Source organism: Ammospiza caudacuta, chromosome 11, assembly GCF_027887145.1.
Source record: "Ammospiza caudacuta isolate bAmmCau1 chromosome 11, bAmmCau1.pri, whole genome shotgun sequence".
NCBI lineage: Eukaryota > Metazoa > Chordata > Aves > Passeriformes > Passerellidae > Ammospiza > Ammospiza caudacuta.
The window spans coordinates 26,363,159-26,390,578 of NC_080603.1; the positions used below are offsets into that span (position 1 = coordinate 26,363,159).

A 27,420-nucleotide genomic window follows, 5' to 3' on the forward strand; every position below is an offset into this window, starting at 1 on the left:
GATTTTCTTCACGTTACCAAGACATGACTGTACTGGTTCCAAAAACTTCACTAAGTGAGATTTATCCCAGAGATGAATGCTTCTTGTGCATTGTATTTGGAATGTTTCAGCTGTGTCCCAGGCAAAGTGTGCCATGGTCTGAGTAAGGCTCTGGACTTTTGGGAGGTGTTGAGTTGTGGTAACGCTGAGAAGGAGCTAAGTGTGTTTTTGCAACCATTACCTGTGTGTGCTCTGATCTGTGTCAGGATTGCACATCTGGCTTGAGCTGCAGGCTCCCTTCAGACAAATCCTGTGACTGTCAGTGCCCCTGGCTCCCCTCAGAACCCCTGGTCCTGCTCCAGTTCCAGTATTTTTCAGGTCCCCCTGGCTCCCAGCCCTCCTTGAGTACCCCCTGTCCCCCTCGCCTCCTCTCAGATCCCCTGATCCCCCCTGAGTCCTCTTGGCTTCCATTAGGGCCCCTCAAATCCCTCCGACCTCCCCTGATACCTCTCAAACTCCTCTGGCTCCCCTCAATGCCCTTTGGCTCCCCTTAAAACCCCTGGTCCCCCTGGCTGCCCTCCAAGTCCTCAGTCCCCCTCAAATCCTCCTGGTTCCTCTCAGAACCCCTGGTCCCCATCAAGTGCCCCAGGCTCCCCTCAGTACTGACACCCCTTAAATTCCTCTAACTCCCCTCAGAAGTCTCAGACCCCCTCAAACCTCCCAGGCTCCCCTCAGTGCTGACACCCCTCAAATTCAGGCGGCTCCCCTCAGAAACCTCAGACGCCCTCAAATTCCCCGGCTTCCCTCGGAAGTCTCAGACTCCCTCAAACCCCCCTGGCTCCCCTCAATACCCCGGTCCCTCTCAAGTCCCCCCAGCACCTTCAACCCTCCTGGTTCCCAGAAGGTCCCGGCTACCCCCAAGCCCCCGGTTCCCCCCAGCCCGCGGGGCTCCGGGGTGGGAGGGCTGAGGGAAGGGGAGTCGCCGCCGGGCCGGGCCCTCCGGCGGGCGCTGGCAGCGGGCGGAGGGCGGGCGGGAGCAGCGGGCCGGGCCCCGCTATTTGTACGGGAGCGGGGCCGAGCCCGCCCCAGTGCCCGCCGCTGCCCGCACCATGCCGGGGCTCCGCGCCCTGCCCGGGCTCCGTGCCTCACCGCCCGCCTTGCTGCTGCTCCTGGCGCTCGCCTTGCCCCGGGGCAGCCTCGCCGTGCAGCAGCTGGAGCCCGGCAGCCGCTCGGCCGCGGCGGCGGCGCGGGTGGCCCTGCAGTACCGCAACTTCCAGGCGGGATCCCTCGGCGGGCTCCGGGCGCTCGGGCAGGTCCGCAAGGCTACGCTGAAGGTAAGCGGGGAGCCGGCGGGGTGTAAAGGGGCGCCGGGGAAGTGTAATTAACAGCGTGTAATTAATTATTACATTCGTACTGCTGTATGTAACTGAGATTAGCGCGTTCCCACGCAGGGCACCGGGCGCCTTCCCGCGTCCCTCAGGAGCCGCTGCCCCATCCTCGGGCATAGCCGGGTCCCCGCGGGGACCGCTGTCCATCTCCCCTTCCTCAGGAACACCCGGGTCCCCGCAGGGACCGCTGTCCCTCCTCCCCTTCCTCAGGGACACCCGACTCTCCTCAGGGACCGCTGTCCCCTCTCCCCTTCGTCAGGGACACCCGACTCTCCTCAGGGACCGCTGTCCCACAGCCTCATCCCTCAGGGACCCCTGGCTCTCCTCAGGAGCTGCTGTCCTGTAGTCCCTCCCTCATACCACGAGCTTCGTCTAAAGGCGGTGCAGTTCCCACCAGAAAATAAACCTTAATCTTCCAAAAATCACCTGGAATTGAGGTGGCAGAATGGGACAGGAGTCCCAGAGAGGAGCAGCTACGGGGACAGAGCCTTCCCGTCATGGGGAGCTTACCGGGGATGCTCGAGGTGGTACTGGGGTGCAGCCCTTCTCCTCCTCCAGGTCTGGGGTTTTTTTACAGCTTATTCACTTTCTGAAAGTACAGGATCAGGCAAAAACTTCTGGGGAATGTTTGTCCCGGGCTGTAGATCCTGGAAGGAATGCATCCTCTTCCTGGAGAGCCGAGGGATGGGATTTAAATCCAGCCCTGTGCTCCTGCTGCTGGGCAGCTCCTGAGAGCAAGGGCTGCTTGTTCTGGGTTCCCAAATCAACAAATTTGGGATTCTGGATTCTGCTGGGCAGCTCCTGAGAGCAAGGGCTGCTTGTTCTGGGTTCCCAAATCAACAAATTTGGGATCCTGGATTCTGCTGGGCAGCTCCTGAGAGCAAGGGCTGCTTGTTCTGGGTTCCCAGAACAACAAATTCTGCATCCTAGGGCAGCTCCTGAGAGCAAGGGCTGCTTGTTCTGGGTTCCCAGTGTCAGGTGCCAAAGGCAGCACTGGATTCCACTGGATCCTTTCCAGGATCTGGAGATCTTCCACTACTTGTCCTGTGTAGCTCCTAAAACTGAGTAAGAAAGTGTAGTGTTAAATCTCCCCTTTCCAAAAAGATGTTCCAAACCAACCAGGAATATCTGGGATGCATTAATTAATGCAGCCCCTGTGTTAGAGAGATTATTGGGTGCTGAGCATGGAGGTGCTCCTGGGATACTGAAGTTTTCCTGTGAAATTGCTACAAACACCTATGACAGGGATTCTCTGTTATTTTATACTCTCCAAAAGTATCCATGCTCCTTCTGTATTTCCTGGGCACTTTGCATATGTCTACATGTGAACATTTCCTTATATAAACACCTGTGCCTGGCTGAAGAATAAGTGAATATTTGTGGGGAGGGAAAGGGGTTTTTCCCCCTCCATCAGCCACCTGCCTCCTCATACAGGGAGGAAAATAACTGCCTCATTATAGAGAAGTGAAATTGCTCCTTATTTCCTCAGGGCTGGCTGCTGTAGGAGCTCCCTGGAACCACTCTCTGCAGTTTATTTCCTCCCCCCTTTTTTTTGCATACTCTGTGAAAACAAGAGGAGAAATGCATGAAAAGTGGGCACTTCCTTCTTTCCTGTCCTCCCCTGGAAAAAAATGAAAAGCATTTCCTGCAAGGAATTGGCTGTATTACATAAAGGCAAGGGACAAAAATATTGGGATTTGGGTATTTTTTAGGTTTGTCTGGTATTTAATTGTTTTTGAAAGTGGGCTAATTTCCTATTGGTTACTCTATTACTGGATGCCATAAAATCAGGATAATTTTTAGTGGAATTTAATAATGAGCACAGTAATTTAATACTAACTTTATTAGCCCACGAGCTGGTGAAACTGGTAATTGGAAACAGGGAACTCTCTTAGATGGGAAAGATCTTTCAAGTTCAGGTAAAATGAGACTTTGTTTCCTGGCAACAAAATGCAAAACCTGGAATAATCCTTACTTTGCTGTTGGATGCAGATGGTTTTTGTTGTCCCTTCTTTTCTCTTGAGTGAGGATCTTCTAGGAAACAGCAGCTCCTGGAGTTGTTGTCCTGCACTTTAAAATGGACTTTTGATAATGAAGCATTAGTTTGTGCCAGATAAAATCTCAGAATTTAAAGGGAAGCTTTGGGGAGCAGTGCCCTGTCCCAGTCTGCCCTGGAAATCCTAAGTCAGGAGTAGGGAGGTGAAGAGGAAAGGGAAAGGTGGCCTCATGCAACATTTGCTTAAATTGGGCTAGAAAATCCAGTTTTCAAATACCCAGATGGACATTTCACAGCCTCAGCTGGACACAACAGCAGCACCACAGCTCTGCTCCCTGATACCAGCAATCAATTAGAAATGTTCTGTCACCACAGCTCTGCTCCCTGATACCAGCAATCAATTAATTAGAAATGTTCTGTCACCACAGCTCTGCTCCCTGATACCAGCAATCAATTAATTAGAAATGTTCTGTCCCCACAGCTCTGCTCCCTGATACCAGCAATCAATTAGAAATGTTCTATCAATGTGCAGCAGCCAGAGCCCCACGGTGGGTGGGAAAGGCAGAATCCAAGCAGGGGCAGCTCTGACTCCTTCTCCCAGCCCAGTGATCCAGGCAAAAACTGATCCCAGGGGAAAATCCTGCTGGGGAAACAGAGCGGGACAGATGGAAGGGAAAACTGATGGAAACTGATTGGAAACTGATTGGAAACCGATTGGAAACCGATTCCTCAGGGACCTGCAGTGAAGCTGCTCTGAAATTGCTGTTTTGGCCTTCCCAGGAGTAAAAATCTGTCAGTTTTGAAAGTCACAGTAATTTGGAGCCCAGAAGTAAAAGAATCCCGTGACCCAGATATTGAGTGGAAAAATGAATTACTCACTTGTTTTCTTCCCTTTTTGGACACTTTTATCTTTGGCTGCTTCCCTGGGGGTTGCCAGACATCCCTGAGCTCTGCTCAGCCCACACTCTGGGATTGGGCAACAGCATTTGGGATGAGAGCGGGGAAAATAGTGGAAATAAAAGTTTCCCTTCTGGACTACAAACACTTTTGTACAATTATTTTGTGCCAAATGGAGCTTCTCCCTTCTCCCCGGTGAGCTCAGGAAGCCTCAGGTGTTCACACCAGATTAAATATTTGTTTTAGCTGTGTGGCATCATTTGCAAGCTGTCTAGGCAGCAGTAGTAGGATGGTAGTAGCTACTAGCAGTGCTGTGGGGAGTTGCTGCAAATCAGGAGGGAATCTCTGCTTCAAAACCCCCAGAAACACAGAATTCTGCACTCTTTTAAAAGTCCTGCTGAGTATTGCAGCTTCTCTCTCCTGCAGGACTGATGGTACACAGGAGCAATCCTGGGTCACTGTAAAAATTTAATCAGGTTAGGGGTGGTATAAACCATGGCAATAACATCTCTTAGTTGGCTTTACAGCAGTTGGAATCTTAGACTTCAATGTGGTTATTGCACGAGGTGAGACCCTTCCAAACCTAATTCCACTGCAATCCCTCTTTCTTTGGTGATCCTGCATTGCAGAAAGTCACTGTCACTACCCTGCCCATGTCCCACTGTCACTTGGAGGACAGTGTTTGAGGCAATACACAAAAAGGGCAAAGGGGAGAAGGAGGATGCAGAGAAGAAAGAAATTATCAGAAAGTCTGAGCTCATCTTCTCTGTTTCCTGCACCTCCTTCATGGTGAGATTTGGCTCCATACTGGACTTGCCTCATCCTAAAGCTGCAGGAGGGGATTTTTAATAAAAATAGAGTGACTGAAGCAATTGTTTACCTGCATTTCCCAGCTCTGCAGGTGCCACAGGCAAGTGTGAGCTGAGGATCTGCTGTGGGTATGAAACCCCACTCACCTTGAACCATTAGACATTTCCTGGGAAAAGTGTGCTGAGAACAGGAAGGCTCAGGGTTAGATAAATAACACAGAGGTTTGCTTTGGGACCTGCAAACAGCCAGAATTGTACTTAAACACCAAGAAGGACTAAAACTCAGTGATGCTGCACTCAAAACCAGGGAATCCAGAAGGACCCTCCCTCCTCAGAGCTCCTTGCAGCACACAAGGCTTTAATCCCACTGCTGGCTCCATCTTCTCTCTTCCAGAACACCCCAGAGTCTGGCCACAAGTATTACCTGCAGTTCAGCACTGAGGACTACAGGACTGGGGTGAGTTCCTGCTCCTCCTCACCCTGGCCATCAAATCCACTGCAGCAGCTCCCAAACAGGGACATGTGTGTCCCAAATGGATCTGCCACCATGGAAGGACCTTGCTGTTCCTCCCTGCCTGGCTTTGCTCCAGGGCTCACCTGAGTGATCCCCAGGCCTCAGTCCCAAAGGGAATTCTTGCTCAAGTCATGGAGGCCACCAAAGGCCTGAGTGGAACTGTGCAGTGGCCCAAGCTGGTGACAATGTGACAGTGTGGGGCCTGTTCCCCCCCTCAGGTCCCCGTTTTCCTGCTGTCCACCCCCCAAAATGGGAATCAGGAGTTGGCAGCTCCATGGTGTTTCCAATTCCACCCCTCCATTCGCTCTGCCCCAGCTGTCAGCAGCGTTTTACTGCCCTCTTCCTTCACACACACTTTGTGGAATTCAAATGATTTTCAGAACTTACCGTGAAGCCTTAGATTATTTTTGTTTCAAGGCTGGCACAATCAAAGTCCCTGTTATCAATTAATGTTGTTTTTTGAGCTCTCACAAACATATTTCCAAGATGACTTAGAGCATTGTCGTGCCCTGAAAGCAGGACAAGCATTAATGAAAACCTTCTGTTAAATCCCTTTAGCCTTGTGGTTTTAACCTCGTTCCTGGAAAAAAGACAAATAAAATCCTCCTTGACACTTTCCTAATCCCTGAACAGCTCCATACAAAGAATGAGTTGCTGGTAGATAAAATCTTGATTAAAAGAACAGTTTTAAACTCTCCCTTGACAGGAAGATGCTGGGAACTGCCTGGCCACAGTGCTCTTTCCAAAGAAAAAGTCTCGTCCTGTTGTCAGCATCAAGTGCTCCCACACCAAAGACCAGAAGGAAATCCAGGAGGAGGACAACAAATTTTACCAAAGGATCAGGCACCAAAGCAAGCCAATAACTGCAAACAACATTCCAGGTATATTCCTCCAAATATTCACCTGTATTTCACTTTATCTCAAAGGGCATGAAGGACACCAGCATTTGAAAAGGAGACACGTTACTGACAGCAGCACTGTCAGAGCAGTCCCACCTCCCCAGGGATTCTGGGGAGAACAGAGCCCCTCTGGATTTACCACTGGCACTCAGCCCCATCCTGTGAGGGTGGTTTGGGTTTAAAAGCAGCTCCACACCATTTCTGAGTCCAGTCAATGCAGATTGTCCTCCAGGAATAACAAGTGCCCAAACCCACACACCTCCCCAGCCGTGGTTGGAAACTCACTGAGGATGACCAACACCATTTTTCCATCCTGGAAAAATCCCATCTTTTCTCCCAGCTGGGTAAGGACTCAGATTACTGTGGATTTTTGGGTTTCTCACCTCTTCATGGGGATCCCTCTCTTGGCAGTGTCAGCTGTGCCACTCTTTATACTCCCCTGGGTCTGCAGGTTCAGCATCATCCCCCTCCCTGTGACACAGCAGAGGGAGGAGCCCTGTGCAAGAACGGTGTTGTGCCAGGCAAAACTGCTCTGAGGTTCATCATTCTGCTGCTGCCCAGCCAGAATTAATATTATTTTCTCTTTCTCCTTGCCTTGCAGACAGCTATGGCAACATCGAGCCTGCCCTGGAGCCACTGTGGGCTCTGGCTGTAGCTGGCAGCAGCTCCATCATGTGGGAAAAGTCCACGGAGACCTTGGGATACTTCCTGGCCCAAGTGAAGTCCGTGAGGCAGTGGGTGAGTGGGGCAGGAGGGACAGGGGCAGCACAGAGCCCCCTCTGAGGGGATTCCCCAGGTCCAGGGCCTGCTCCTCACCAGCAGCTCCTCCTCTGCACGAGCACTTTCCCAGGTTTTGCTGGGAAGATTGTCCTGACTGGATCTGCAGTTCCTGAGCCCCTGGGCAGAGCCCCCTGCTCACACCTGACACCAGCCCAGCTGGGCAGCAGCTCCAAGGCTGCAGCACATCCAGCAGCACTCCCAGAGCCCTCAGCCAGCTGGGATCCACGGGCAGCGTCCAGCTTTGGCTCCTCAGCTATTCAGCATCTCTCTGAAGGAGAGGTTCATGCAATTCTTAGATGTAATTGAGGGTTAAATTCAATTAATTAGCACCTGGTTTCAGTGCAGACAGGCTGCAAGGCCACACAGCTCTTGGTGTCCTCAAACATTCCATGCAGGAAGGGCTCCTAATTCCATCTTTCCACAATCAAAACCCATCTCACTGCAGCCAGCAACCACAGCCACAGGGCCCCGCTCATCTCCTTCCCTGAGCTCCAATAAATCACAGCAGACATTCAATTGTAACAATATAAACCTGTGTTCTGATAATTCTTCCCTTTTTTTACACCTGCCCAGATGAGGAGAGATGATTTTGTTGAGTTTGACTACACGGTGCTCCTGCATGAAATGCCAACCCAGGTAAGGAAGTGCCATGAACAAGCCCTCGTGCACTGGGCTGCAGCAGGGTGATCAGAGCTGTGTTGAATTCAGCAGGGGCTGGGCTGCAGCAGGGTGATCAGAGCTGTGTTGAATTCAGCAGGGGCTGGGCTGCAGCAGGGTGGTCAGAGCTGTGTTGAATTCAGCAGGGGCTGGGCTGCAGCAGGGTGGTCAGAGCTGTGTTGAATTCCCTTCCCCAGGAAATCATCTCCTGCCACATGCGCCTGACGTGGCTGCCCGGGCAGCCCCTGAAGGTGAAACATTTCTGTGCTCCCGAGGGCCACGGGGCAGAGCAGGGATCCGGGGCAGAGTCAGGATCAGCTGCTGGGCCTTCAGCTGAGAAGGGAGCCAGCTTTTGAGTGAAATCCTCCTTTTGTGGAGATGGATCCTCAGCAAATCCTTGTGCTACAGACCCGGAGCTGGGATCGTCCTTCCGTGCAAGTCAGTGATTGGGAGTGGTTTCACTGATTGTTCTGTGCCAAAATCAATTCCTGTCACTTCTTCAACAGCGAGATTCAAGTTCTGCAGCTCTGCCTGAACCCTCTGCTACTCCATATATACACAGATGAACATACAGCAGTTGATTTGATGTCACTCATTAACTGTTACTTAAGAGTTTGTAAACAAAATTAATATATTTGGATAAAAATCATGAGCAAAGCGTTAATCTGTCACTAAGAGAGATTTGCCTGCTGATTTTTTGCCATGTTTTGGGCTACAATCATGCTGATTTTTAACTCACATCTCCAATAAACCAAATGCCATCACTCAGGGTTGAGGCTGGGTTTTCTTTCTGCTGCTGTTGGAGCCCAAATTTCCACCTTCTCTGTCACCTTGAATCAAACCAGACCTGCAGAGCCAGGGAGGCTCCTTGGGGATGAATCCCCATGTTTGGGAACAGCTCCTGTGACATTCCTGCCATGTCCTGTCCCACCACAAAGTCATGGCTTTGTCCTGTGCCACCAAATTCTCCAGCTGAGTTCCCAGCAGATCCATCCCTGTCCCACCTCTGCTCACTGCAATGTGCCAAACTGTCCCAAAGTCACCTTTTTCCCCATCAGCCAGGTTTGTGGCAGGATAAATGAAATCCTAGGAACAGCACGTTCCTGAGGAACAGAGGCTCTGGGGTGGCTGTTCTGTTTAACCTGGGGTGATCTTCACAATCCTGGAGCTGTAATTGGGAACAATTCAAGGATTTCACACAACAGCTTTCCCTGGATGTTTTCAGGCTGGGTGATGTCAGCTTCACAAATTCCAGCATTTTACACAAATAAATCTGATTTCCTGACTGAAGCTTTTCCCCTCAGCACCCAATAAACTCGGGGAAGCAGCATTCCACACCCTCCTGGTGTTTTCTTTCCTACTGGGAGAGAACATTTCTCATCATCAGATGTGTGAAATCAGGGAGTCAAATTCCAAAATTCCTTAAAGAAGCTGGTGATTAAAATATTTTTTTTTGGAGTTAAGTCAAGAAAATAGGATGGATTTGGCACTTTGGGCCTCTGCTTTTGTCTCCTTACCTTTTTTGTGCCTCAGCTCTGCAGGGCTGGAATAGAGCACCAGGCACTTCCCAGGCACCAGGCTGGTGGAACTGGCTGCTCACAAACTCACAGCAGTTCAGCAGCTCCCCAGGAGCTTCTGGATAAGTAGCAAAGCTGTGGAATTCTAAGGCAAAATCTCCCCCAGCTGCTTTTAGGCCAAGGTTTCAGCCTAAAACCTCAAATCATACAGCAAAGTTCTTGGGGTTTGTTTCTCTCCCGGGTTTGTGGAGAACCAGCACATCTGGCAGAACTCATCAGCCAGGAATTCACATCACAACTGGTCTAAACAAAATATAAACCTCATAAATAGAAATATAAATCACACCAATAGAAATAAACCTCACAAACACAAATATAAACCCCAGAGACACAAATAACATCATACCCACCCTGTTTCCTGTCCTGTGTTGACACTACTTTTATCAGACATCTCCAAATTTTGGGGAAAGCGCTACATTTGCTTGTTTTAGAAAACTTCCAAATGTCTGAGAACCTGCAGGGCTTTTCTGGGAATGAATTCCAGCTGAGCATTCCCAAAACCAAAGCCACGGATGTGCAGGAATTGGGGATTTGTCCCAAGGCAGCACCACGTGGACACCCCACATCTTGCCTGGCATCCATCAGCAGCTCCAGGCCCTGGCAACTCCTTTCCCAAGGTTTCCATAAATCATTTTCCAGCCCTTCCAGAGGAGAAGCAGCCTGGCTGCTCCACTTGTTTCTGTCTGGGAAGCAGCAACGCCAGCGCTGTGCCAGGAATGTTGCTGGGTTTGAACTGGAACTTCACTCCCTGTTTACTGGAATCTGCAAAAACACTTTTCAGCTGAGCAGGGCAGGAAGGAGGAAAGAAAACTCCACGTGGACATTCTGGGAATAATTACAAATACAGAATGATGGGAATATCTTCTCACCTAACACCTTGGAGTCAGCAAAGTCAAGTGATTCCTGAGCTGAACATCGGCTGCAACTCGGCCTCTGGATTGCGAGATTCTGGGAAAAGGGATCTTGGGTTTGGATTTCTAATTCCCTCTGGATTGTGAGGTTCTGGGAAAAGGGATCTTTGGTTTGGATTTCTCACCAAGAGCCAAAAGCCAAGCCCATACATGAATCCACACCCCAAGCCCATTAAATCCACATCTCCAAGCCACGCAGTAATTCCATCTTGTTCCCAGCTCTGGGAAGAGGCAGCTCCTCCCAACATCCTTGGCAACTCAGCTCCGTCCTCGAGCACCAGTGAAACTGCATTTGGTGACAAGCACTGACTGATGGCTTTGCCCAGTGGCTTGAGATTTTGGAGGCTCCTGTGCCATTTCCAAAGGATTGGGAGGGGGAAATTCCATCTGTTCCCTGGAGGGAAGCTGGAGCACCATGTTCTAAGTGATGTCCCACTCCCTGTACCTGTCCAGCAGCTCTTACTTCAGTTTAACATTTCCAAATAAAGATGTATCAAGTAAAAAATAAAATTATTTTAATAGATCTTGATTAAGACAAATCATCAGCCGTGTTTTAACATCTATTTGTTCCAAGAGCATTTACACAGAGCAATCCCGTGGTGATCCCCTGGTGCTGCTGACACCAGCCCAGAGGAAAGGTTCCATGATAAAATTCCAAGTCCAAATCCCACTGGAGCCCACCTTACCCAGCCAGCCTGGGCTGCTCCATGGCTTGGAAAAGCGAGTTGGAGAAGGCTGGGACAGACTGTCAGTGGGCTCCAGAGGAACCCCATCAGCTCTTGGCTTTGCCCTTTTTGGCAGGAAGTCTCCCCGTTGCTTCCAGGTATTTGTTGATGATTTCCTCCTGGGTGCTGGCTGAACAGGGGTGGTATTTGGAGTATTCCATGGTGTATTCCCCTTTTCCCTGCAGAGGTGGGAAAAGAAAGAGAGGATGGGCCATGTGCAACCCTGCTGGGCACACAGCTCCTGTCTGTGAAGGGATCCCAGGGATCCTCCTGATCTCACCCAAACAAACTCCTCAGTACAGGAGAATTGTTTGGCCAGCAATTCCACAGCTCTGCTCTGATCTCATTCCCTGCTGCAGCTGCCAGGGACAGGATGATCCAATGAGCCCAAATGTACAGAATCAAACACGTTTTACCAGAAAGGACCAGGAGGACTCACCTCTGTGCAAGACCTCAGCTCTGTGGCATATCCAAACATATCGTTCAGTGGCACCTAAAATCCAAACACATTTGCTCAAAATGAGGTTTTTTCCATCACTTTTGGGCTATCAGCTAATTAATCCCAATTATGACATAAAGAGTCAGTGCTGTGTGTAAACAGCTCTGATTTAATGATCTGCTGTTGTAAAGCATCTGTTATTTTAATTAATTTATATTTGCAGTGTGTTTTCAGCAGAAAAATCTGAGAGTTTGAGTGCACCAGGAACTGGAATATCCTAAATTCAGTGACGAGTCAACCAGCAAGGTTTGAGGTATCTGCAGACACTCCTCCAAGGACAATTTGAGAAGCAGAAGGGCCACAGGGCGTGGCTGTCCTGAGCCCCTCACCCAGCAGGAAAACACCCAGTGATCCTCTCCAATCATTTTTAAGAGGGAAATAAAAGGAGGAACATTAAAATCAAGTCACCCTACAGCTGTATCCATATAAACTGAGGAAAACAATGGAATCCAACACGGGGAAGGGGAAGTGAGGAGCAGTGAGCACTGACCTCAGCATAGAGGGTGAAGTAGCCCTCGGAGCCGTCCTGGCCCGTGATGACGCCGTGGCGCCGGTTGATCCCGGCTATCACTGCCCCCTGGAACTCCACGGGAGCCACCACCTCCACGGCCATGATGGGCTCCAGGATGCGCACGGCAGCGTTCTCCATGGCTGGGGAGGGATGGAAACAGGAGTGCAACATCAGAGGGGAGCCTGGTGCAAGGCACGCTGCTCCCGTGCACAGCAGCAGGTGGTTCGTGGTTAATATCATGGAAAAACCACCAGCGACACATGGAATTCCAGCTCCTGGCCTTTCATTCCTGGAGCCACAATCACAGAATCATTAAGGCTGGAAAAGACCCCCAGGATCATCGAGACCAACCTTTGGCTGACAGCACTGTGCTCACTAAACCCTACTGTGAAATGCCACAACACGCTGTGTAAGCACCTCCAGGGATTGTCACCCCAGCACTCCCAAGGCAGCCCCTCCCAGTGTCCAACCTCTCCTTCAGTGAAGGAATGTTCCCTAAAAAAGACCCACTTTGGCCAAATGTTCTCTTCCCACCCCGTAAGGATGAAACCAGTGGCACTGCTATACTGAATTCTAGAAAAACAGGATTTCCTTTGTACAGCCACAGGAATTATTGTGCCTCTTTCAGGAATTGTATAAACTCTTGTGCATGTTCTGCTCCATAAAACTGGGTAAGCTTTGGGGGAATGGATGGATGGATGGATGGATGGATGGATGGATGGATGGATGGATGGATGGATGGATGGATGGATGGAATAGGGGGTGGGTAGGTAGGTGGATGGATGGATCCCAGCCAGCAGGAGGCTGTACCTTGTTTGAGGGCTCCCTCTCCCGCCCTGATGAAGGAGATCTCATTGGAGTCCACCATGTGGTGGGCGCCGTCCTCCAGCACGAAGCGCACGCCGGAGATGCGGTGTCCCGAGAGCAGACCCTTCTCACAGGCATCTCTGAACCCCTGGGAATGAACAACACCTCCTGTCACCAGCAGGGACTGCAGCCTCTGCACTGCCAGCCTCTGCCACCTCAGCTTGGTTGTACAAACAAAACCCACACAACCAGGGAAAAACAGCCTCAGGGTTTGCCTTTGTAACAGATCCCACGGCCAAACCCCAAAGGAAAGCTCAGTGTGGAAAGAGCTCTTGCCTGGAGAACAAGATTCCTTTAAGACCATAATTTTTTTCAGGATCTGGCAAAAATCTTAAAGTGTTGCAGCATGGAAAAATGAAGGAATAATTGTAGGTTATTACAGGAATTCCAAGATGTTGGTAGGTTAATTAAAGCTCTGTGTAATAAATTATACAGTGAGGCAGTTACAGAGGAGATAAAGAAAGAGAATTTGGGAACTGAGGCAGGAAATGCAGCTTAACTACAGTTTCCTCTATAACTGGCCTCAGAGAAGTCACAGAAGAATTGGGGTTGGGAGGAGAATTGTGAAGCCACAACCAGAAGCAGAAGAGGCCAGGAAAAAGCAGCTTGAGCAGGAGGCTCTCACAAGGGAAACAGAGGCAGCACACATCACCAAAAACAACAGCAGCTCCTGAATTAACTGGAAACCCCAGGAATGCAAGACATGGAGTAAAACCACACAGCTGTGATCCTGCTGCCACTGGAGCAACAGGAACAGCCTCCTTTCCTGGTAAGGCAGACACAGCAAACGTGGGTGGTACTGCAGGAACACAAGAGCAATCAGGATTTTCTGTGCCACAGAGGGGTCTGTACCTTTTCCACAGCGGGCACAAACTGCTTGGGAATATTTGTGCCAATGGTTCTGTCCTCAAACTCCAGTTTGGTGAAGTCCTCTGGCTCCAGGGGCTCCAGCACTCCGATCACTTTGCCATACTGGCCGGCTCCTCCCGACTGCTTCTTGTGGGTGAACTCAAACCTAAACCCAACAACACCCCAAACGCCAGGTCACTCGTGAAACCATCCACAGCTGTCTGTGGAAAACATTCCCATTCTGCATTTCAGACAATCACAGACTGGTTTGGGCTGGAAGGGAATTTAAATTCAAAATTCCACGGGCAGGGACACTTTCTGCTATCCAAGGCTGCTCCAAGCCCCGTCCAACCTGGACGCTTTCGGGGAGCAGCCACAAATTCCCTGGAAAACCTGTGCTAGGGCCTCCCCGCCCTCCCGATCTGCCATGTAAGGCCGTGTGACACGCTATCTATCGCAGGGCAGGGACGCTCTGCCCCGCAGCGCCCGGCCCGGCTCGGAGCCCGCCCCGCCCGCTGCGGCCCCGCCCGGCGCTTCCTGCGGGAGGAGGAAGCGGCTCCCGGGCCGTCCATGGAGCTGCATCCCGGCCGCTTCCCGGCCGCCCGCGCCGCCGCCGTGGCCGTGGGGCACCTGCGGTACCTGCGGGGCGGCCCCGGCACCGGGCTGCGGCTGCGGGAGCTGCGCCGGGCACGGCGCCAGGTGAGCGGCAGGGACCGGGAACCGACACCGGGAACGGGGAACGGCAGCTGGCACCGGGAACCGGGAGCCAACACGAGAACCGGCAGCGGGAACCGACACCGGCAAGGGCTTTCCCTCGGGCACAGCCGCACGGGAGGGGTGCAGGTCCCGCTCCGGGGACATCCCAAAGCCGCCGGGCGCGCCCCGGTGGCACCGCTCAGGTGACCCTGCCTCGTGCCGTGTCCTTCCCAGCCGCAGCCGCTCCGGGCTGGTGGCACTGTCACCGCGGCGGTGACACCGCCTGGCCCTGTCTGGGCTCCCGGCAGGAGCTCGGTGTCACCGCGGGCGGGGCAGCGCTGGGGACACAGCCCGTGTGTCACCTGTGGGCACAGCGCCGCCCAGAGAGCCCTGCCCTGGCACGGCACCGGCACCGGGCCAGCAGGAGGCTCCCGGGGAGGAGGAGGAGGGTGCTGGGTGCTCCTGTGCGTGCCGGGACACAGAACAGCCCCGCCCTGGCTCTGCAGGGACACCTGGCACTGCAGGGGCACAGCAAAGCTGGCACTGCGGGGACACCTGGCACAGCAAACCCCTCCCAAAGCAAGGGCACAGCAAACCCCACCTGCTCCCTTCTTTAAAGCCAGAAAAATACAGGGCATGATCCAGTTCATAATAACCCGCAAAATGGAATTAATAGAGGGAAGCACTGAAGGCTTGTAGGGGAGTATTTAACTAAGCAGCAAATTCTTGGGTAGTATCACACAGGAGCCCAAAATTGGTAATTCAGGGGTGTTCAAGGATAGAAGTGAGGGTGGAGAGGCCCTGGCACAGAGTGCCCATCCCTGGCAGTGCCCAAGGCCAGGCTGGATGGGACCTGGAGCAACCTGGGGTAGTGGAAGGTGTCCCATGGCAGGGGTGGCACTGGATGGGATTTAAGGTCCCTTCCAACCCAAACCATCCTGGGATGCTCTGATTTTGTCCAGGATGCAGCCATTCAGCATTTGCCAAAATAAATGTTATTAATATTTTCCCTTTTTTAGGACATTGATGGTGTGGGGCACAAGTACTACCTGGACCTGGAGCTGGAGGATGTCCTGGACAAAGTGAGTCACACTGGTTTCATTACACAGCACTTGATACTTTGAATCATGCTCCTGATTTTTCTGTGCTGCCAATCAGGCCCCAAAAAGGCTGAATTTTAACCAAAAGGAACCCACTGACCACATGGTACCTTCCACTACACCACCAGGCAATGGTGCAGGGAGGACAAGGACATTTCAGTGTCACCCAGCTCCACCTGAACAGCACAAGGGACATTCTGCACCCCAACACTGCCCTTCCATCACTGCAGAAAGCAAATCCCACCCAAGGGACATTCTGCACCCCAACACTGCCCTTCCATCACTGCAGAAAGCAAATCCCACCCAAGGGACATTCTGCACCCCAACACTGCCCTTCCATCACTGCAGAAAGCAAATCCCACCCAAGGGACATTCTGCACCCCAACACTGCCCTTCCATCACTGCAGAAAGCAAAACCCACCCAAGGGACATTCTGCACCCCAACACTGCCCTTCCATCACTGCAGAAAGCAAATCCCCCCCTCAAACATTCACAGAAATGCCAGGAATTCAACCTTGTCTTAAATAATCACAAACATCTGGGGACCAGACTCAGAGAAAGCAGCAACTACATACAAATGACATTTCAGAAGTGCAAATGACCCTGGTTATACACACACTCTACCAGCTAATAATGCACATCATTAACTCTGCCACAGGACAGGACTGTGAACTGCACTGCTGAGGTTCTGTATCACCTGGGCAGCAAAACCTCTGCTCCAGATGTGCAGCTGACAGTGCAGGGAGAGCTCAGGAGCACAGAGGAGGCAGACAAGGAGTTCTACCATCGGATCAGGAGCCTGGAAAAGGAGCTTGTGGCTGAGAACATCCCAGGTACAGGCCAGGGCTGGCACAGGGCTCAGGCCTTCACCTTTCTCTTTTTGGGGGGTCTGCAGTCACAGCCACTGCATTTATTCCTGATCCTGAGAGTTCTGGAAAAGCAGCTGGCACTGGCACCTGCCCCTGCTCCCTCTGAGGGTGTCCTGGCACAAGTGCACAACGAGGGGCTGCTCTCACCCCAGAGCCAGCCCTGCCCTCGAGCCCTGGGATTTCTGTTCAGAGCAAAAAGTGGAGGAGAACACCCTGGCGGTGCCCCAGGCCAGGCTCTAGGGGCTGGGAGCAGCTGGGACAGTGGCAGGTGTCCCTGCCGTGGCAGGGGTGGCACTGGGTGGGATTTAAGGGCCCTTCCCACCCAAACCATTCAGGGTTGTGTGAAGTGGGAGGAGAACCCTGTGGCGATGGAGCAGCTGTTCCCAAGCTGGGGAAGGCAGTGTGGCAGGACTGGAGCAGCCAGCCCTGTGTGAGGTGACAATGCTCTGTGAAGGGCTCTCTTTCACACCCAGCGTTTGTTTTGATTGCAGACAGCCACGGGAACGTTCCCCCAGAGCTGGAGCCCATCCACCTGCTGGCCTGGGCGGCCTCTGGCTACGTGATCTGGCAGAATTCCACTGAAAACACCAACTTCAACCTTGCCCAAGTGAAACACGTGAAGCAAGTGGTGAGTTACCAGCAGGGACAGAATCCCACACTGGGCTGGGATGGAGGGACATTAAAGCTCATCCCATTCCCCCCCTGCATGGGCAGGGACACCTTGCACAGCCCAGGGTGCCCCAACCCATCCAGCCTGGCCTTGGCTTTCCCTGGAAAGTACTCACGAGCTAAGCAGTTGTGGCAAGGACAATAAATTAAATTAACAGAATTCCACAGATCCTCCCAGTTCTGCTGTGTTCTGTTAGAGAAAATCGATTCTGAGTTAAGAATAACCCTGAAGTGATCATCAGCTTTAAATTCAAGGCAATTTTCCACAGGAGCCAGGAAAAAGCAGCAGGATTTGGGTGTTTAGAAAACCAAAAGCTCCAGAAGTTTTGTCCCTCTGAACAGACAGTGAATTCCCAGGAAGTTCTGGGTCTGAAGGAAAGTCAGGAATTCCTTGTGGGAGGATGGATTTGTGAATGTTTTGCTCCCTCTGATGGCATTTTAGAGAATTCACAGCTGCTGGAGGGCTGTGCACCAGCAAGAGTTTAAAGATTTTCTCTAACAAACTTAAGGATAAAGGACACAAATAACTATTAACTAACCCAGATTAACTGCCATCTCTCTAGTTTTGTCCCTTTTTCCCTGAAAACACAGGAAAATAATCTATTCCAAAGGCCAGGGATTATTTTGTCACTCAGAACCCCTGGCTGTCACTCACTGTAAGGCCTCTGGAGTGTCCTTATCCTCCTGACAATTTTATTTGGGATTGTTTGGGTTAAACTGACACCTGCTAGAATGAGGTGTTCCCATCCCAAAGAATTCCTGACAGGTCTGGTCTCTGTAAGGCAGGAATTAGCAGTTTAAAGCTTTACATTCACTGTCTCCAGTGCAGTTTTGGAGTGCACAGAAATTCAAACCAAGAGCCTTTAGTTTTGTTACAATGCCTGAGCTCCTCCTGCTTCATTTGTGATCAGGAGCTGCCAGTTTTATCTGAAATCCATGAGGGAATTTTTGTGATAACCACGGAGAACTAAACACTTTTTCTGAGGTGGGAGAATCCCCAAATTCAGCCCTTTTCATCCTGTCTTTGCAGAAAAGAAATGATGATGATCTTCAGTTTGACTTTGTGGTTCTACTCCATGAAATGGTGTCCCAGGTAAATAGTTTTACTCCTAAAAAGACTTTAGTGGGTGTTTTAGGACTGCAGCTGTGTGAGCTCCAGCTCAGACACAGATCTGATGCTGCAGGGTGAGCTCAGGGTCCCCATCCCTGCCTGTCTCAGCATTCCAGGAACAACAGCAGCAATTCCCAGCTGCTCTGGGGCTTTGCTGGGAATGGCTGAGGCTCAAATCTGGTTCCTCACAGCTCTCCTTGGGAGATCCCAGTGCCACAGTGGGCAGGGCTAAAGGGGAGGGGCAGCTGGAGCATCCTGGATGCTGAATTCCAGAAAGGATCCTCCATGGCCCAGGATAATCCCAGTAACCCCCAGCAGAAACCCTCCCAGAACAGCATTTACATCTGTGCTAATCTCCAGCAAAATTCTGGGATCTGAGCAGGTTTTTCATAGGAAAACCACAGAAAATTGGGAAGGGAAACTCCTGACTGTAACAATCCAGGGATCTCCCTCCCAGCTCCCAGCTCCACTGCTCCTGACCCCCTGCACTCCCATTCCCTTGGGTTTAATTCCCAAGTTTCCCATCAGGAAGCTCCTGGCTGGCTTGGGGGGCAGCAGGGGCTGCTGACAGAGCTGTGTGTGCCCCACAGGAGGTGCTGCCCTGGGAGGTGACCCTGCTGTGGCACCCCCAGCGCGGGGCCCGAGTGCCCCAGAGCGGCGCCGCGGGGGCACCGAGATCCTGAGGGCAACTGGGAGCAACTGGGAGCAACTGGGAGCAACTGGGAGCTCCTGAGAACAACTGGGAGCAACTGGGAGCAACTGGGAACCCTCAGCAACTCTGGGAACTTCTGAGCACCCCTGTGAAGCTGGAAACACCTGGAAACTCCTGAGCACCTCTGGGAAGCCCTGGGAGCTCCCACACCTGGAAGGAGCAGGTGGGAGTGGGGACCAAGCACAGCACCAGACATGAAATGAAACCTTCCTGGGTGTGTCTGATCCCAGAATTCCAAAGGGACCTCCCCTCCCTCCCAGGGATGAATGCAGCAATTCCCAGCAGGAATACTCACGGCACAGGGGCACAGATGTTCTCCCTGAAGGACACTTTGGGCTTCCCCATGGTGCAAGGACAGCCATATTCCCTCTCCATCCTCTGCAGGAGGAAACCCACAGTGGTTAGGGTCATTCCTTTGGGAATTATTTAGTAACTTCATCAGCATTAATCACTTTTTTGGTTGGGGGTTGGATTGATTTTTGAGGCTTTTTGTTTTTTGGTTTTTGGTTTTTTTTAATTAACAAATTATTCCCCATCAACTTCAAGACATGCATCTTCAGATGCAGGGAAAGGAAACAAAATTAATTATGTTATTAAAATTCAGGTTTTTCAAGGCAAAAATCACTTTTTTCCTCATTTTGTCAATATTTAAGATACATCTTTTTGTGTTAAGATTAAAACATAGACATCAGCTGAAATGAAACAAATCCCTCTAACTACTCCTTTCTCCCTACACCAGCTTTTATTAGGGAATGATACATTTAAAACCACAGAAACAGAGGATTTTTCTGTAGAAATTAATTATAATTAGGTATTATTAATTATCAGAAGCAAAGGCTACTAGAGCAAAGTGTAGTGTTTAATACATTTTTTATGGATCGCACCAAATCCTAAAAATATTCCAGGCAAATTTTCCTTTTAGAAACCTTCAGAACGGAACCACTAGAGAGAAAGAACCTTCAAATGTTGACTTAAAAGTCCAAGTTTTCCCTGAGCAGCTGGAAGGAACAGGGAGGAGGAAGAGGAGATGGGAAAAGAGGCAGAAGCAGAGTCCATGGGATGTGCTCCCCCAGTTACCTGGGCATAGATCTCCAGGTGCAGCTCCCCCATGCCAGACACAATGGTCTCCTTGCTCTCCTCATCAAAGTGGACCCTGAAGGTGGGATCTTCCCTGGTGAAGCGGCCCAGGCCTTTGGAAAACTTATCCAGGTCATTCTGAAACACGAGCCAAGATTTACTCAACACCCATCAGTCACTCCAAGAAAAAAGCCTCAAGTTTTCCCATCCATGCTGAGCATTTCTGCTCTTTGGGTTATTTTATGGGAGATTTCTAACTCTTGATTAAAGTGTTAATTATTTATTTCAAGGTCATGCTTCTGGCTGAGTGACGGCATCCAGCTCTGGGTTATCCAATGGATAAAATCATGGATATTTGGGATAAAACACTTTCCAACAGTGCTTAGACTGTTCCATGAAATCACAAAGCAGCAGAGGGAGGGAACTCAGGGAGAAGAGGTTGGTCCAAAGGCTCCTACCTTGTTGGAAGGCTTCATGGCCACGGAAATGACAGGATCAGGGACGTGGATGGATTCCTGTGTGGCCAAGGAAAAGGAGATTACAAATTCCAGCAAAATCCTGGTGACTGGCAGTGCCTGAGGCAGCCAGGGCCAGGGGGGCTCACCATGGAGATGTCAGTGCTGGTTTTATCCGTGAACGTGTCCCCGCTGGCACAGTCGATCCCAAACAGGGCACAGATGTCCCCAGCATAAACTTCATTGACATCCTGAGGGAAGGAAAACTCCTCTGCACACAGCACTGGGATCAGAGCAGCTGGGGCTGCCCCTGGATCCCTGCAGGTGTCCAGGGCCAGGCTGGACAGGGCTGGGATCACCCTGGGATCGTGGAAGGTGTCCCTGCCCTTGTGGCTGGATGATCCTTAAGGTCCCTTCCATCCCACACCATTCCAGGATTGATTCTGTCCTTCCCTCACACCCAAACTCCGCCTGGATTGTAGAAGATCCACAAACACTGTGTTTTAAGGCTTGACACTGAGCTCCTTGAAAACTCTGAGCTTGGATAAAAAGCTCTGCAAATCTCCCTCTTTATTCAAAGGACAAAAGGGAGGGCTCGGCTTGGATTAATTCTGGATCAAACGAAGCAAAGACCATCCTGTGCTTCAGGATCATCATCCGGGGTGACCCAGGGGCTCAGCAGTGCTGACCCACCCAGGGTGGCCCAGGGGCTGGCAGCCCATCCCTGGGGAGGGACCCACTCACCTCCATGGTGTCCGAGTGCATCCGGACCAGTCTCTGCACCCTGACCTTCTTGCCCGTGCGGGTGTTGTAGATGTAATCTGACTTCTTCAGCATCCCCTGGTACACCCTGACGTAGGTTAACTGCCCAAACTTGCCAGCCTGCGAGCACAACCCACCAAGATCTGGTCATTCTGGGAACCACTGATGCCTCAGGTTTTAGTTTTTATATTTTTCACATTCTGTGCTGCTTTAGTGTGTGGGTCTGAGCTTCTCATGAGGGTATGGTGAGCTGTGTGCGCAGAGCAGGAGACAAAACAATTCCTGCTCCAGCTGGGCACCAAGGACAAATGACCCAAATCTCAGCCCAGGAGCACAAACCCCGTGGGCTGGAGAGAGAAAAACAAGCAGGGTGGGACTGCAGGGGCTAAAGCTGCAATGGGACAATGAACTGCAAGGTGCAAATGGAGCAGAGCTGATCCCAGGGACAGACCCCGGCAGCGCTCGTGCATTTTGGGGCCGTTTTGGTTCATCTTGGGTGCAGCCCTGGCTGGGCTCTGGTGCTGCCCAAGGTGGATCCATGGAGGAGATCCTTTGGGTAAATCCCTGCTTTATTCTGGGACTCTGCCCAGCCTCTGCTCCAGGGCAGCCTGCACAAGGCATCAGCAGCTCCAATTCCAAGCACCAGCTGCACTGACTAAATGTGGTGTGAGTTTCCACACTACTACTGGAAATGAAAGATTCTTAACAGCTTTCATTTGGCTCTGCAATGGAATTTGGCAATTTTCTGAACCAATTTTTCACTCCCAAACCTTCCCAAGAGACTCATGCTACCATGGAATGTGGCTAGCCATTTTCCATATTCCATAGGAATCCTGAAGTGCTGCTCTCTAAGTAGCAAACAACTTATCTGCTTAAATCTCTGCACTTTTTCCTCTCTGACTCTCTCATGTCCCATTGTTTCCAAGGCCAGGATTTTTCCCTGAAAATATTTCCATTAAGCCAACAATCCTCTAGATGTTCAAGTTTTAACTAAGAAAACCAGGAAATACTTGAGGTCCAGAACCCACCCTGAAGTTCCAAACTGGCAGAGTTTTTGGATTTTAGGGTTGAAGCCTTTTTTTTTTAAAAAGAAGTTAAATTTCAATTGAAATCAAATATAAACTGCTTTTCAGTATAAAGTGGTTTAAAAGTCTGCTGTAGGTGAGTTTTGGTAGCCCCACCTGGGCTCTCCATGACTGTGGAAGGAGCAGAGTGAGACTCACCTCCAGCTTGAAGGCAAGGCCAATAAAAGGCTGGGAATCGTCACGAGCAGAGTTCAACAGGAACTTGGTTTGGTCCTGAGAATCCCTGAGAAACAGGGATGAGACGGGGGAGAGGTTAGGAACCAACACAGGAGCTTCCTCTAAACATTTACAGGCTCTGCTGTTGGGGGTCACACGTCTGGGTGGGCTCTGCTCCCAGGGACAGGAGCAGAGGGAACGGCCTCAGTCTGGGCCGGGGCAGCTCAGGGTGGAATTTCCCCATGGAAAGGGTGGTGAGGCCTTGGCAGGGGCTGCCCAGGGAGCTTTGGAATGTCCATCCCTGGAGGTGACACTCAGAGCTCTGGGCTGGGTGACAAAGGGAGGACTGGGCACAGCTTGGACTCAAAGATCCTGGAGCTCTTTTCCAGCCTCAGGGATTCTGGGATTCATGTCCATTAGAATAAAACACTATTTACACACTTGGCACATGCTCCCTCCTCTAGGCAGGCCTAGCTTTAAGGGCTGCCATCAATTCTAGAGAATTATCTGACAATCATTTTCCAAATGCAACACTGAATGTGGTAAAATCCCAGCACAGAGTAACCCTTGAATGAGAGAGGAGCTTTGGGACTTTGTGCCCAATGCTGGTGGCACTGTTTGACACCAATGGTAAAGGATTGTGGATCCTGTTAGGAATGTTTCCTGCTTTGAAACTATTCCATGGAATCCCAGACTGGTCTGGGTGGGAAGGGTCCTTAAAGGCCATCGAGGGCCATGGGCAGGGACACTCCAGAGCCCTGCTCCTGGACACCCCTGCTGCTGCTGGATGCACTCACCCCTGGTTGAGGAGGGCGTAGTTCTCCACCTCAGAAGGGTTGGGAAGGTATTCCAGGACAGCATCCAGCAGTGGCTGCACCCCTTTGTTCTTCAGAGCACTTCCCACGAGGACAGGGGTGAAGGATTTCTGCAGCGTTGCCCTCCTGATTGCCAGCTGAAAAACATCCCTGTGAACTCCTCCTGCAGCACAGCCCAACTCCCTGGATTTCCTGGGCCTCTCCTGGAGCAAAGAGCTGCTCCCACAGTCCCCTCGACACCCCCCAACACAAGGGCTTCCCATAAAACCTGCTCTCCAGAATTCTCCAACAGATTGGGAACGGGCCCTCCCTGGGGGGAGGGGGGGAATGGAGTTCAGCTGTGGTGACACAACTCCAGTGAACAGAATTCCTGATACATTGATTGAAGGATGAGGGAACAGGCAGCCCAAGGAAAGTACCTTTAACTGTGCAGCTGTGGGAATCTTCTCCTCCAGGAACAGCTCCCCCAGGAGCTCATCAGCATCGGCCACGCACTCGATGAGCTCCCGGCGCCGCTCGGCAGCCTCTGCCCGCAGCTCCGCCGGGATCTCCTCCACCCGCACGCTCTGCCTGCACACACAGGGGCACAGGGACCCCCAGGATTGCACAGGGACCCCCAGGAGTTCCACAGGGACCCCCAGTAATCTCCAGGAATCCCACAGGGATCAATCAGCCTGCCCACCCCTGGCGTGACCACCCTGACTGAGAACACTCCACCCTGGGAAGAATCCCCTGTGAAGATCAGTGTGTTATCTCTGGTGTGGGAGGCTCCTTCCCACTGCTGGCAGGGATCAGGGAAACCTCCCAGCAGCTCACCCACAGCTGATCTCCATCCCAGGGAGCCACACACGCTGCAGGATCCCCGCATGGAGCACTCTCCTGCTTCTCCAGGTGGGAAGTGTGGCCACCACCCCTTCACAGCAGCCAAGTCCTGCTGCAGCCACCCCCACCCAGAGCTCCCTGCAGGCCCTGGGCACGAGCCCTTCCCAAATTTCCAGAGAGCTGGGTTTCACCTCTGAAGAGAAACTGCAGGAATTCTTCCCAGCTCCAGTTAGAAAAGAAGCAATTTCCAGGACTTACCCAAGTGCCCCATCAAAATAGATTGCTTTTTCTTCAATGAGATCTATAATTCCTTTAAAGTTTCCTTCCAGCCCAATTGGAATCTGAACAAAAGCTGCATTGTGTTTCAACTTGGATCTGAAAAAGGGAAAATAGGAATTATTGAATAAAAAAGTAATTTCTATGTGTGTGCTCCAGATGGTCTTTGAGCAACATCCCCCTCCCACAAAATCCATGTTTTGTCCTTTGGACAGTGCCCAATTCTGCCAATACGGATAAAAACCACCCAGCTGTGGTTTAGGGCTTTGTGTCCCACCTTTTGTATCCCAAGAGGGAGCAATTCCCACGGGAAAGGCAGCAGGGGAAACCAGTTTGAGATTGATTGCTTGATTAAAGGAGTTGCCTCCCCCTTAATGAGTATTAATGAGATTATCTCATGGATGAAATTAGGCAGGGAAAGGCTGGGAGTAAACAGGACTTCCAGGAATCCAAAGCACCCTGTGTCACCTCCCTGCTGGAATTTCAGCAGGATCCAGGGAAAACTAAGGGCTGCTCTCAAAGTGGGTCCTGATACAGTTCCACCAACAAAGCAAACACCAAACCCCAGCCCTTGGTCATTGCAGGTCCTGGCTGACACCAATATTTGGGGGGTTTTGGAACAATGGAGATTTGTCCTGGCTCAGGTCAGGATTTAACCCCGAGTCAGGAATTCTCCAAACTGCAGCTCCCAAGAGGAGCCTTTCCAACACTGCTCCTAATGAGCTGCCACGGGGATGGAATTTCAGGAATCACTGCAAATGCCAAAACCTGAGCTGCTGCACTGCTCTGGCCGGGTTGGAGCCCATCCTGTCCAGTTTGTTGATGAAGGTGAGGAAGGGGACGTTGTAACGCTTCATCTGCCTGTTGACAGTGATGGTCTGGCACTGCACACCTCCCACGGCACAGAGAACCAGGATGGCTCCATCCAGCACCCTCAGAGACCTCTCCACTTCAATGGTAAAGTCCACATGGCCTGGATAACAAACACAAATAAAATGATAAATGCACTGAAGTGATGGAGCACAGAGTCACGGAATGGTTTGGGTGGGAAGGGACCTTAAACCCCATTCCAGCCCTGCCATGTGCAGGGACACCTCCCACTGTCCCAGGCTGCTCCAAACCCCATCCAGCCTGGCCCTGGGCACTGCCAGGGATGCAGGGGCAGCCCCAGCTGCTCTGGGCACTCTGTGCCAGGGCTTGCCCACCCTCACAGGGAACAATTCCTTCCCTATATCCCATCTATCCCTCTGTCAGTTTGAACCCATCACTCCACGTTCTATCACAACCAGGGACACAAAGATGCAGCACATGCCCTGTATCCATGAGGAACAGCAATCCCCAGGTGCTGCCAGCTGCCCGTACCTGGCGTGTCAATGATGTTGATGTTGGTGTCCTTCCACATGGTGTAAGTGGCTGCAGACTGGATGGTGATGCCCCGCTGTCGCTCCAGCTCCATGGAGTCCATGACAGCTCCAACTCCATCCTTACCTTTCACCTTAGGAGAAATTAAAAAGTTAGCTCAAGGAGTTTGCTAAGAATTCACATCCCATCCCTGGAAGTGTCCAAGGCCAGGCTGGCCAGGCTGGTTGCTTGGAGCAACCTGATCTGTGGAAGGTGTCCCTGCCCATGGCAGGGGGTGGAATGGGTGAGCTTTAAGCTCTCTTCCCACCCAAACCATTCCATGATATTGTGAATCCACATGCAGGAGTGATGCTGCACGGACTGAGCATCCTCCCTCATGCAGAAGAACACAGCGTGGAGGTGAGTCCCAGGAACATCCCCATGGGAGCTCGGCCCGACCTCGTGCATCTGCGCGATCCTGCCCGTGTAGAACAGGATCCGCTCCGTCAGCGTGGTCTTGCCGGAGTCGATGTGAGCCGAGATGCCGATGTTCCTGATCCTCTCGTTGGGAAGGACCCCCGAGGAGCAGAGCCGGCACGAGGTCAGCAGGAGCTGCAAGGCAACACAAGGGCACCGGCTCAGCCAGGGGTGATCCAACACAGCTCACAGGACACCAGCAATGGGACCGGGGGAAACGGCCTCAGGCTGGGCCAGGAGAGGCTCAGGGTGGACACCAGGAGGAATTTCTCTATGGAAAGTGTGGTCAGGCTTTGGCAGGGGCTGCCCAGGGAGGTCTGGAGTGCCCATCCCTGGAGGTGTCCCAGGAATTCCTGGAGGTGGCACTCGGTGCTCTGGGCTGGGGACAAGGTGAGCATCGGGCACAGCTGGGACTCGATGGTCTTGGAGGGCTTTTCTAAGGTAATTTATCCTGGGATTCGCTGTGCCCATGGCTAAACTGCCAAACCGCTTCCCCACGGCTTCCCGTCAGTCTATGGCGAACCGGTCACCCCGAGCCGAGTGGCCTTTCCAGGGTCACCTCGGAGCTGTCACCGCACCGCGCACCCCGCCCCGCGGCGCATTGCCGGTATCCCTATCCCCATCCATGTGACCGGGAGCTGCTCGTTCCCTGCAGCTGCTGCGGCCCGTCCGGGCTGTCCCTCCGCCCTCCATCCCTTCTGCTCCCGGCCCCCTCCCCTCCCTGAGGCGCCGTCCCCTCATGCGGGCGCGGGGCGGTCCCGCCGCCGGTACCTGGATGTGCTGCGGGCGGCCGGGGGCCAGCCCGGCCCGTAACACCCTGAGCATGGCCCCGGCTGCGGCTGCGGCCCCGCTCCCGGCTCCAATCCCGGCTCCAATCCCGGCTGCAGCCCCGGGTCGCTCCCGCCTCTTCCGGGGCTCCGCGCAGGCGCCGCGGTCCCGTCCGGTCCCTCACGGGCTCCTCCGGTGGCGGTGGGAGCCCTGAGGGGGCAATGGAGGCGGGGGGTTCTCATCTCCCCCCCAGTCCCTCAGGGAGCGGTGGCACCTGGCGGGAGCCCCAGGGGCGGAATGGAGAGGGGAGGCTCTCCTGTTCCCCCGGCCCCTCACGGGCCCCTCAGGGAGCGGCACCGGGCGGGAGCCCT

General features: G+C 52.2%; 3 protein-coding genes across 3 annotated transcripts; 2 read left to right on the forward strand and 1 right to left on the reverse strand.

The window, feature by feature from the left end:
- The first annotated feature begins 1,059 nt into the window (after positions 1-1,059).
- On the forward strand, positions 1,060-8,683 carry RARRES1 (retinoic acid receptor responder 1). The gene is made up of 6 exons (XM_058812104.1): positions 1,060-1,313; positions 5,464-5,526; positions 6,290-6,464; positions 7,084-7,220; positions 7,836-7,898; positions 8,117-8,683. The coding sequence occupies exons 1-6, from the start codon at positions 1,089-1,091 to the stop codon at positions 8,273-8,275; spliced, it is 822 nt and encodes a 273-aa protein (XP_058668087.1). The 5' UTR covers positions 1,060-1,088; the 3' UTR covers positions 8,276-8,683.
- A 2,217-nt stretch (positions 8,684-10,900) lies between these two features.
- Positions 10,901-27,175, reverse strand: GFM1 (G elongation factor mitochondrial 1). Its single transcript, XM_058811836.1, has 18 exons — positions 27,053-27,175; positions 26,264-26,416; positions 25,826-25,958; positions 25,232-25,436; positions 24,446-24,562; positions 23,785-23,935; positions 23,348-23,502; positions 22,533-22,617; positions 21,292-21,429; positions 20,697-20,798; positions 20,551-20,607; positions 20,093-20,230; positions 19,311-19,393; positions 13,862-14,024; positions 12,953-13,097; positions 12,122-12,282; positions 11,572-11,625; positions 10,901-11,311 (listed from the first exon to the last, which is right to left on the reverse strand). Exons 1-18 carry the CDS (start codon positions 27,104-27,106, stop codon positions 11,180-11,182), a joined length of 2,226 nt encoding a protein of 741 aa, XP_058667819.1. The 5' UTR covers positions 27,107-27,175; the 3' UTR covers positions 10,901-11,179.
- Positions 14,397-20,381, forward strand: LXN (latexin). The gene is made up of 6 exons (XM_058811837.1): positions 14,397-14,557; positions 15,574-15,636; positions 16,313-16,487; positions 17,015-17,151; positions 18,223-18,285; positions 18,894-20,381. Exons 1-6 carry the CDS (start codon positions 14,429-14,431, stop codon positions 18,984-18,986), a joined length of 660 nt encoding a protein of 219 aa, XP_058667820.1. The 5' UTR covers positions 14,397-14,428; the 3' UTR covers positions 18,987-20,381.
- Positions 27,176-27,420: the final 245 nt, after the last annotated feature.

What these genes read in the sequence shown, in the direction of transcription:
- RARRES1 (XM_058812104.1), top strand. Translation starts at nt 1,089, where the DNA reads ATGCCGGGGCTCCGCGCCCTGCCCGGGCTCCGTGCCTCACCGCCCGCC. An exon ending in TCCGCAAGGCTACGCTGAAG is followed by an intron (nt 1,314 to 5,463) that starts GTAAGCGGGGAG and finishes TCTCTCTTCCAG; the next exon opens with AACACCCCAGAGTCTGGCCA. An exon ending in AACTGCAAACAACATTCCAG is followed by an intron (nt 6,465 to 7,083) that starts GTATATTCCTCC and finishes CTTGCCTTGCAG; the next exon opens with ACAGCTATGGCAACATCGAG.
- LXN (XM_058811837.1), top strand. Translation starts at nt 14,429, where the DNA reads ATGGAGCTGCATCCCGGCCGCTTCCCGGCCGCCCGCGCCGCCGCCGTG. An exon ending in TGCGCCGGGCACGGCGCCAG is followed by an intron (nt 14,558 to 15,573) that starts GTGAGCGGCAGG and finishes TCCCTTTTTTAG; the next exon opens with GACATTGATGGTGTGGGGCA. An exon ending in TGAAACACGTGAAGCAAGTG is followed by an intron (nt 17,152 to 18,222) that starts GTGAGTTACCAG and finishes CTGTCTTTGCAG; the next exon opens with AAAAGAAATGATGATGATCT.
- GFM1 (XM_058811836.1), bottom strand. Translation starts at nt 27,106, where the DNA reads ATGCTCAGGGTGTTACGGGCCGGGCTGGCCCCCGGCCGCCCGCAGCAC. An exon ending in GGATCGCGCAGATGCACGAG is followed by an intron (nt 25,959 to 26,263) that starts GTCGGGCCGAGC and finishes ATTTCTCCTAAG; the next exon opens with GTGAAAGGTAAGGATGGAGT. An exon ending in AACATCTGTGCCCCTGTGCC is followed by an intron (nt 14,025 to 19,310) that starts GTGAGTATTCCT and finishes TGTTGGGTTTAG; the next exon opens with GTTTGAGTTCACCCACAAGA.